This window comes from Lontra canadensis, unplaced genomic scaffold (assembly GCF_010015895.1).
Source record: "Lontra canadensis isolate GAN:19392208 unplaced genomic scaffold, GSC_riverotter_1.0 scaffold206, whole genome shotgun sequence".
Lineage (NCBI taxonomy): Eukaryota > Metazoa > Chordata > Mammalia > Carnivora > Mustelidae > Lontra > Lontra canadensis.
Genome location: NW_022631200.1, coordinates 1,226,013 through 1,236,920, shown reverse-complemented (window position 1 = coordinate 1,236,920; position 10,908 = coordinate 1,226,013). Strand labels below are relative to the sequence as shown.

General features: G+C 47.0%; 1 protein-coding gene across 1 annotated transcript; it reads left to right on the top strand.

Annotated features, from left to right (window-relative positions):
* The first annotated feature begins 2,039 nt into the window (after window positions 1–2,039).
* LOC116861849 (killer cell immunoglobulin-like receptor 3DL1) lies at window positions 2,040–9,877 on the top strand. Its single transcript, XM_032848723.1, is given in 10 exon segments — window positions 2,040–2,081; window positions 2,083–2,155; window positions 2,348–2,383; window positions 3,175–3,459; window positions 4,160–4,459; window positions 7,376–7,682; window positions 8,285–8,328; window positions 9,055–9,159; window positions 9,487–9,539; window positions 9,636–9,877. Coding segments are annotated over 10 exon segments (1,392 nt in total). The 3' UTR covers window positions 9,783–9,877.
* Window positions 9,878–10,908: the final 1,031 nt, after the last annotated feature.

Below are 10,908 nucleotides of genomic sequence, written 5' to 3'. Positions count from 1 at the left end.
GTACAGACAAAAGGTTGATATCCAGGATCTATAAAGAACTCCTCAAACTCAACACACACAAAACAGATAATCATATCAAAAAATGGGCAGAAGATATGAACAGACACTTTTCCAATGAAGACATACAAATGGCTATCAGACACATGAAAAAATGTTCATCATCACTAGCCATCAGGGAGATTCAAATCAAAACCACATTGAGATATCACCTTACACCAGTTAGAATGGCCAAAATTAGCAAGACAGGAAACAATGTGTGTTGGAGAGGATGTGGAGAAAGGGGAACCCTCTTACACTGTTGGTGGGAATGCAAGTGGGTGCAGCCTCTTTGGAGAACAGTGTGGAGATTCCTCAAGAAATTAAAAAGAGAGCTTCCCTATGACCCTGCCATTGCACTCCTGGGTATTTAGCCCAAAGATACAGATGGAGTGAAAAGAAAGGCCATCTGTACCCCAGTGTTTATAGCAGCAATGGCCATGGTCGCCAAACTGTGGAAAGAACCAAGATGCCCTTCAACGGACGAATGGATAAGGAAGATGTGGTCCATATACACTATGGAGTATCATGCCTCCATCAGAAAGGATGAATACCCAACTTTTGTAGCAACATGGACGGGACTGGAAGAGATTATGCTGAGTTAAATAAGTCAAGCAGAGAGAGTCAATTATCATATGGTTTCACTTATTTGTGGAGCATAACAAATAACATGGAGGACAAGGAGAGATGGAGAGGAGAAGGGAGTTGAGGGAAATTGGAAGGGGAGGTGAACCATGAGAGACTATGGACTCTGAAAAACAACCTGAGGGTTTTGAAGGGGCAGGGGGTGGGAGGTTGGGGGAACCAGGTGGTGGGTATTAGGGAGGCATGAATTGCATGGAGCACTGGGTGTGGTGCAAAAACAATGAATACTGTTACACTGAAAATAAATTTAAAAAATTTTAAAAAATTTAAATCATGCATCTTTGGCAGGAATGCCACAGAAATGAGGTTGTAAGTCCTTTTCTCTTTGTAATTAGAAATTAATTTTGTGAGAAGCTTCTTTTAAACTATGTAAGAATTTCATTTCTCATCATATTGTTAATGTATTCATTTATTTATATCAGGATAGACTCATGCATTCTAATTTTATTAAATGGCATACATCCATTATTACTATTGTCTATAGTGATGTTCAGTTTATCCCAAATTTAGTTAGTGGCACCCTATTTCAGATGGATCTGACACCCTTCTGATATGTCCCTGTCATCCTTTGAGTATTCCTTTAGTTTATGGCATAAGATGTTCCAGCATCATCTTGTAATCCCCCATTCCAAGCCCTGAAATCAGCCATTCTTTCCTTTCATGTCATTCCTTTAAATAAATTGTGTTTAGAAATCAAAAAACAAATAAAAAATAAATAAAATAAAAAATTTTAAAATTTAAAAAGAAGAAATTAAATTTAAATTTTTTTAAAAGAAGGTGAATTTACCATAGCATTATATTAATGAATATTTAAATTTATGTAACATTGAGAGAGATATATATAGATAGACACAGACAGATGAATCTCTGAGTTTGGATTTCTGGGTCATACAATGAATTTCAAGTAAAACCATACGATCCAGAATTTACATGCACTGTTCTTTGCTAATAAAGTGATATTCGATGATTCTAAATGAGTGCATAATCCTTCAAAAGGGAAATTAAATGATTTTTAATAAATATGGGTTCAGTACCAGAAATGTCAGCTTAGAAAATCATTTTGATTCATATATTATAATTCTTTTTATAATAGTATCTACTAGATATGTTGTGTTACATATGGAGATTTTGAAGCTTAGATTTAAAAAAAAAACTACTATCTTTTCATCATTTTGGGTATGAGACATTGTGTTTGAGATGTGTTTCAAGTCTGACCACAGTAAATGATGTGACACGACAGGTCCAGTCTAAATGATTTCCAGGAAGCCCAACTTTACCCTCCACTGAGCCCCCACAGCCACCTAGATGCAGAGTAAGAAGAGTGTCTGTGCGTCACCTTTCCTCACTGTGGTCAGCTTATGAACATGAACAGGGCCCCATTTCACGACATCCTGTGTACTTGTCAACTCTGTTGGGTCACCGTGCAGCAGGAGCAGCACCATGTCCCCTGCAGTCATCAGCCTCGCATGTCTTGGTGAGTCCCAGAAGGGGACGAGGAGAGGGAATGCATGGTGGGAATATTGGCCTGGGAGGCTTGGTCTCCCCACAGCAGAACATTCCCATGGGGAAAAAGCAGACCTGATGGTGACGCTCAAGCCAGGTTGGGGGAGTGGGTGGCTGGGTCTTTTATGGAGATGGACAATCCATTGTGAGTCTTTCTTTCCAGGGTTCTTCTTCAACCAGAGGATCGGGGCACAAGTGGGTGAGTCCTTTCCCCAAACCTTGGGCTGCCATCCACTCAGAATAAGAGAATTCCTGTAATAGGAAGGCAGATGGCACAGGAAGTTGGGTGATGGTTTGACTGTGGGAGGAATTGTGGGTGAATCTCTTGTGAACTAGAAAGTAGGGGACCCAGGGAAACCCTAGTCCCAATTTTGGTCCAGAGACCCTCCCTACACCTTCTTCCCCTTGGCTGAGCCAGGCTCTAAAGCCATCTGGAGGATACTGCTCCTCAGACCTGGGGGTTCTAGGAGGAACTGGTGTTGTCTGTAGATCAGAGTTGGCAAGCAGTGCCAAGAACAACAGACTGTCTGAGGCTGGGACAACTACTCGAGCTCCCCAGCACACCCACAAGGGTAGGAGCCCCAGGCAGCTGCCACTGATGTTCTCAGCAGAGGGGAGAGATCCCCATGCCAGGACCCCTGGAATTCCAGCACATTCCGACATGGCACTATCATGTAACCTGCTTCATGGGTTTGCTGATGTTATGGCATACACATAGGTCATTACTCTTCTGTTCAGCATCTCCTTTGTCTTCTTTTACATAACTGACTTACATTACTAACACCTAGGAAGAGCCCACTGTTCAGTACTCACCCAGAACTCTCAGCTGACATGTGTGTTGTAGGAGGGGTTTACATGTCTGTGTGGTGTGGGGAGCCTATGTGTGGTGTGGGCATGATGGGAGGGGAAAGGAGCCATGGAGACTTGGAAAGAAGGGGGGCCTCTGAGTCAAGGGAGGGGAAACCAATACTGTGCCTCCTCCTCCCCCAGGTGGTCAGAACAAGCCCTCCCTCTCTGCCTGGCCAAGCCCTGTAGTTCCTCAAGGGCAGCATGTGACTCTTCATTGTCGCTCCCATCACAAGTTTGAAACATTCAGACTGTACAAGGACAATGACATCTTCATCTCCAAGCTCCACAGCACAATATCGCAAAACGGTGTTCTCATTGGCCCTGTAACCCCAGAACATGCAGGGACTTACAGCTGTCGTGGATCCTACCATGATTCCCCCTCTGTGTGGTCAGCACCCAGTGACCCCCTGGTGATTGTGGTCACAGGTCAGAGAACACCTGTCTAGAGGGGCTAGTCACTGTCCCAATCTTCCTAATGTCAGATTTCCTGATGGGAGTGTTAGTCAAGTCCATTTAGAACAATGGGAATGGCTCCAAGTATTATAGATAAAAGGGCATTTCATGCAGGTGGGCAGAATAATGGCCCCCCAATGATGTCTATATCATAACACTCCAAGTCTATGAATAGTCCAAGGGCAATTAAGGGTGAATATGGAATTAAGGTTATTAAGCAGTGGCCCTGACATGGGGAGATTATCCTGGATTATCCAGGTGAGCTTACTGTAATTACAAAGTAGAAGGAAGCAGGAGAATGAGCTTCAGAGTCATGCTGCTTGAGAGAGTCCACCAGCCACTGCTAGCCCTGATGATGGAGGAAGGAGTCACAAGACAGGGAATACAGGCAGCCCCCAGGAGCCAGAAAATGCTCAAGTTCGAATTCTCCCCCTGAGCCTCCAGAAGGAACCTAATCCTGTCAACCCCTAGCCCATAAGACCTATGATCCTAGCCCATAAGATCCTACCCCATAAGACCCATGTTGGCAGAGATAGACGTGGACATTCAGACAGAAAAGGACACAGAGGAGAAGGAGACAGACAGACACAGGGCACCCTCAGTCATTTCAGATCCCAGGAAATGGGGTGAGGCAGGGTGGCTCCTTCTCAATTTACAACATCTATGTTCTTAGGAATCTACAGAAAACCTTCCTTGTTAGCCCAGTCGGGTCCCCTGGTGAAATCAAGAGGGAACATGACCTTGGTCTGTTGCTCAGAGATCCTGTTTGAAAGCTTCATTCTTCACAGAAAGAGGGTATCCAAGGACCCCTTGTACCATGCTGGTCAGCACCATCATGGGGGCTCCCATGCTAACTTTTCCATGGGTCCTGTGACAGCCGCCCATACAGGGACCTACAGGTGTTTCCGTTCTCTCAATTGCTCCTCCCATGTGTGGTCTGCCCCCTGTAACCCCCTGGACATCATGATCACAGGTGAGACTGTCCAGACCTGTCCTCATCCTCTTGGAGATACAGATAAGACCTGGAAGCCCCAGGTGGTGAAGAAAGAGACAAACATGGGTTTATGTGAAGAGAGGCAGCCTTGGCAAGAGCTACACCAAGAGAGACAATGACAGAAGAGAAACAGTAGAAACTGCTTGTTAGAGGGGGCAGAGACAGAGAGTCAGTAATGCAGACAAAGAGCAAAGGGACAGATAGAGTCGTGTACACCCCAATCAGAGACAGGGTGCCCTTCCACCTTGAGTTTGTTCAGAGACCTGGGACAGTTTAGAATGTGGTTTCCAGTTAATGTCCATGCCCTTTTCTCTACCAGGTGAACCCAAAGACACACCATGTATGTGACCAAGTTTCAGGGCCAGGCTGGCCTGTCTCAGGCTGGTGACCGATGGGCCCCAGGTCCTCACCGCATGTGGCACCCACAGACGCTGCATGCACTCTCACACGCCTTCATCCCATGTCGTTGAGCCACAGTAGGCCCCAGGAAACCATGCTCCTGGGTGGAGGAGCCAGAACCAGCCCCTGTGTGGGGGGTGTTTTATGGGTTCCCAAAGCTGATTCTCAGGCCTATGTTGAAGGTCACCCAGGATGTTACAGGATTATTGAGGTCAAAGCCTACAGAGAGCTGCCATCAGAGAGAAAGCAGAGTCGATGTGTGCCAATGTACATATAAAGTTTCTGTGTAAATAGACCAGAAATGCATGTGTGCATGTGAACACACACACAGAATGGAGGGACAACAGAGAAAGACAGATGGATAGACAGACAGACATTGGCTTGAAGGCACAAAACACAAAAGAAAGGAAAAGGGATAGAGAAATAGAAAGATGGAGAGTGCAAATGTTGAGGGAAATTGGAAGGGGAGGTGAACCATGAGAGACTATAGACTGAAAAACAATCTGAGGGTTTTGAAGGGGGCAGGTGGGAGGTTGGGGGATCCAGGTGGTGGGTATTGGAGAGGGCACGGATTGCATGGAGCACTGGGTGTGGTGCAAAAACAATGAATACTGTTACGCTGAAAATAAATTAAAAAAAAAGAAAAGAAAAAAAAAACCCTAAAGGACTGAGACCAGAGAGTGGAGCACATACCCTGTGTGTCTGCTGTCCTGTAGTCGCAGTGGGCCCTCCGTCTGCACAGCTGAAACCAGAGAGAGGAGACGCCATGACCCCCACCCTCACAGCCCTGCTCTGTCTCGATGAGATCTGAGAAGGGGAGGGGACACCCTAGTCTGGAGGGACCTACCCCACAGCCAGGCCCTGGTCCGTAGGAGACCCCAGGCTCAGGAGGCTCATGGGAGGAGGGGATCTGCTAGGATTCGGGGCAAACCTCTCACAGGGACTCTCTTCCAGGTCTGAGTGTGGACCCCAGGACCCGAGCCCAGGCAGGTGAGTCTTTCCCCATGGGTCCCAGTCCCACCTCCTCACTGGGGACAGAGGTCACCCACCAGGCAGCAGGGGATGGAGAACAGCAGCTCTGGGCTGACATAGGGGAATGTCTGAGGGCTTGGGGCTGAGCTGGGACCTGGGGGTGGGGAATGTCTGTGTCCCAGCCTCTGTTTCCTCCCAGGGACCCTCCCCAAAACCACCATCTGGGCTGAGACAGGCTCTGTGATGCCCTGTGGGACTGGTGTGACCATCTGGTGTCAGGGGTGCCTGAAGGCCCAGGAGTACCACCTGCATAAAGAGGGAAAGTTAGAGACCAGGGACAGACAGAAGCCACTAGAGCCCGGGGACAAGGCCAACTTCTCCATCACACACATGACAGATGTATATGCAGGAAGATATCACTGTGACTATCTCAGTCCCACTGGCTGGTCAGAGCTCAGTGACCCCCTGGAACTGGTAGTGACAGGCGTGAGCCCACTCAGGGTCCCAGCCCCAGGCTCTGCCCTCAGGAAGGGGGAGGGCTCTCAGGTGTCTCCTTCTCACAGCCCAGCCTGGGGATAATGTGGGGGGTCTGAGCCCCATTTCACATGTGCTCCTCCTCCTATCCTAGAATCCCAGGGCAAACCCAGCCTCTCAGCCCTGCGCAGACCTGTTGTGACCTCGGGAGGGAACGTGACCCTCCAGTGGGGCACAAAGAGAATGATGTTGTGGGGGTGGGTGACAGAGATCCCAGAAGAGGACTGGGGACAGAGAAACAGAGCAGGTCACAGAAACCAAGGTGATGGAGATAGATGATAGATAGGGAAATAATGATGATGATGATAGATAGATGATAGATAGATAGATAACAGACTGATAGATCATGATAGATAGAAGACAGATTGATAGATGATAGATAGAGAGATGATAGATAGAGAGATAGGTGATAGATTGATAGATGATAGATAGATAATAGATAATAGATTGATAGATGATTGATAGATTGATAGATGATAGATACATAAATAGGTGATAGATTGATAAGTGATAGATGATAGAGATGATAGATGATGATGATAGATGATAGATAGAGAGGTGATAGATTGATGATAGAAAGATACATAGATAGATGATAGAAAGATACATAGACATATAGTTAGATAGGTGATTGATAGATGATAGATGATGATATATAGATAGATGATAGATAGATAGATAGATAGATAGATAGATAGATAGATAGATAATGCAGAAAGACAAAGACAAGGTGGAATGAGAGACTCATAATTAAAGTAAAAGGCATCTCAAACCAACAGATCCCAGGAGAGGCAGAGAGAGTAAGGCAGCACAAAAGGGAAAAAGGATAGGAGGGAGGCAAGCACAAGAAACAGTAGGAGAGGTGAACATGAGGGGACACAGTGGGCCTTGGGCTCTGGGAACAGGGGGAGAGAATTCTCAGTCCAGGTGTGAAGGACACTATGAGCAAGGAAGAGCCTCTCTGTACTGAACTGCCTCCACTTCCTCCAGGTCTACACAAGAAACCTTCTCTCTGGGCCCAGCCAGGCACCGTGGTGAGGACAGGAGAGAACGTGACCTTGTCCTGCTGCTCAGAGTGGTCCTTTGATGTGTACCATCTATCCAGAGACGAGCAGCCCCATGAGTGCTGGCTCGCTAAGGGGCAGAAGCATGGCAGTACAACCCAGGCTGACTTCCCTCTGGGCCCTGCACATCCAGCCCTGGGCGGGACCTACAGATGCCATGGCTCCTTCAACCCCTCTCCTTTTGAGTGGTCAGGCCCGAGTGACCCACTGTACCTTTCTTTCACAGGTGAGGAAGTCCAGAACCTGCCTTGTGTCCAGTGATTCAGGATAGATTTGAAGGTCATACGGGAGGGGCATCCTGCTGGTACTAGTGGGATGCTTAGGAGTTCTAGGGAGATGGAAGCATAGATAGAGACAAGGAGGGAGAGACTGGTGACTCACCTCCAGCATCCTCCTGCATGGCTGTGGTGACCCAAACTGGGGATCTCTGTCCCCAGGAAGATGGAAAGAGGTCATGGCAAACCCAGGATCAGGAGAGAAGAGGCTCGGTTTAACATCGATATCAGATGTTGCATTGGCCCATCACCATTACCCACTTCCTAGCAGCCCTTCCTCACCTCTCGCCCACAAAGTGCTCTCCCAGGTAGTATGAGTGTCTTTACCACAAGATGGAGAAGCCTCCTCTGTAGTAGAGGCCCTTTTACCCTTTTCATCATCAACCTCTCCCGTCTCCTCTCAGCAGCTTGAAGCCCCAGGGAGTCAAGGCCCCAGAGATTCTGGGGAGGGGTTCTAGGAGCTCCCAGGAGCTCAGTGTTAGATGATGAGGAGCTTCAGTGGATAGAAGACAGTCAGTTCCACTTCTCCACCTCTCTCCTGGCTTGTTTTTTATGAAACTCTCCAATAGTCGTCTCCCATCCACAAAACCAACCTCCAAAACTGGTGAGTAAAGAGTCCCTTTTATCCCTGTTTGTGGAAACCTGACAGAGAGAAGCCTTGGGTTTGAGTGTTGGCTCAGCCACCTTCCGGTTCTGTGATCTTGGGCTTATTACCTTCCCTCTCTGATCCCGAGACTTTATGACAGCAGAAGCAGTCTGGGTCAGCACGGGGCCAGTGAGGACTCTTAACCTCTAATTTTCTGCAGCAGAGACCTCCTCCAGGAGAGGAGGGTGAGAATAAACCTGATCTCCTGGCTGGGAATAATGCTGGGCTTACTCTGTCCCCATTCCTAAGTGGAGATAAGATTTGTGGGGACTTGAGGGCAGGGGGAAGGAAGAGAGCATTTGGTGAGGGGCAGGCAGTGCTTAGAGAAGTTCCATTTGCCAAGAAATTAGCTCTTGTCTTTCAGGCTGCAACCGTGAGGTACCCAGTAGAGGGAGAGAGAACTGAGAATGCAGTCTGCCACCCAAATTCACAATTGCCTCATTTATTAATTCAAGCACTGCTCCACTATACATCCTTGTGCTGGATGTGCGCTTTGTGTCCATTTCCTGTTGCTGCTATAACAAATCTCTACAAGCTCAGTGCATGAAACAACACAGTTTTTTAAATAATCTTACAGTTGTGTAGGTCATCGATCTGAAATGGTTTCATGGGGCTGGAACCAAGATGGCAGTAGACTGGGTGCCTGCCTGGGTTTGCTTCTATTGGATTCATTTCTTCCTACAGGTAACCCCAGACACCAGCATGTTCTGGCTGTGCCCTTAGTGGTCATCGTCTTCCTCGCCATCCTTCTTTTCTTCCTCACTCGTCAGTGGTGCCCTCCCAAAGAGGGTGAGTCTTGGGAAGTAGAGGCTAGTGCCTGTCTGGGGAGGAGTGGGGGAGTGGGGGGACCTCTGTGTGCAGGCTGACTCCTGGTTCAAAGCAGGAGCCACAGAGGTCGGGCTTTCTAGACAGAACCTCCATGCCCCCATCCTCATCAACAGAATGGAAATAGGGAGACACGAAGGGGATACATCTTTGAACTTCAGAGAGGTAGAACTTCTGACTCTACTTTGTGGCAGTAATTCCAGGCCTTCGCTGTACCTCTCTGTGCTTTGGTATCTGTATCTATAAAATAAGAACCTTCCAAGTTTTTCTGATGACTTCCATTCCTTGCAGATGCTGCTATAATGAACAGAGAACCTGAAGTGGATAGAATGGTGAGCAGGGAGGTAGGTTGTCCTCACCTCACCCTCTTCAGGGCCATCTCATCTCCTCTAAATCCCCTGAGTTTGTGCTCATCCTCTTAACCATTTCCTGTCATGCAGGACCCTCAAACAGAAGACCCACAGGAAGTGACATACACGCAGTTGGATCATCGCATTTCCATGCAAAAAAACACCACTCTTACTTCCCAGAGGCCTGGGGAGCCCTTGCATGATGAAAGTGTGTACATGGAACTCGCAACAGGCTGAGACCAATCAAGGCATAAATCCTATGCCCCAAGAACCCACAAGAAGACTCTGAGGAGGCTCTCCATGGATGCCATAGCACTTTCTGAACACACCCCCCCCCACTCAACAACAGGCAGAATCGGAAAACAGAAGTCTTCATCTTCCTCTCTTCCTAAGAAGGAATAACAATCTCAGAACCCCCCTAGAAAACCCCCCCCATCCCTTCTAGGATACTATTATGATGATCCAGACATTTCCAATATTGTCCACAAAACCACCTTTCCTTCTCAAGGGTAAGTTCTGACTTGTGTTGTTATGTTATATAAACAAATAAATCTATCATCTCATCAGTCGTGTTTCTTCCTAGCTATTATTGAGTTTCATCTACATGGAATCACATAGTATGCATTTTTGTGACTGACTCCTTTCATTCAACATTGTATGTTTGAAAATTTTTTTAATTTCTTTTTTTAATCATTTTTTAATTTATTTTCAGCATAACAGTATTCATTGTTTTTGTACCACACCCAGTGCTCCATGCAGTCCGTGCCCTCTCTAATACCTGGTTCCCCCAACCTCCCACCCCCCACCTCTTCAAACCCTTCAGATTGTTTTTCAGAGTCCATAGTCTCTCATTGTTCACCTCCCCTTCCAATTTCCCCCAAATGCCTTCTCCTAACTCCCCATATCCTCCATGCTATTTGTTATGCTCCACAAATAAGTGAAACCATATGATAATTGACTCTCTCTGCTTGACTTATTTCACTCAGCATAATCTCTTCCAGTCCCGTCCATGTTGCTACAAAAGTTGTTGAGTATTCATCCTTTCTGATGGAGGCATAAGACTCCATAGGGTATATGGACCACATCTTCCTTATCCATTTGTCCGTTGAAGGGCATCTTGGTTCTTTCCACAGTTTGGCGACCGTGGCCATTGCTGCTATAAACATTGGGGTACAGATGGCCCTTCTTTTCACTACATCTGTATCTTTGGGGTAAATACCCAGTAGTGCAATTGCAGGGTCATAGGGAAGTTCTATTTTTAATTTCTTGAGGAATCTCCACACTGTTCTCCAAAGAGGCTGCACCCACTTGCATTCCCACCAACAGTGTAAGAGGGTTGCCCTTTCTCCACATCCCCTCCAAC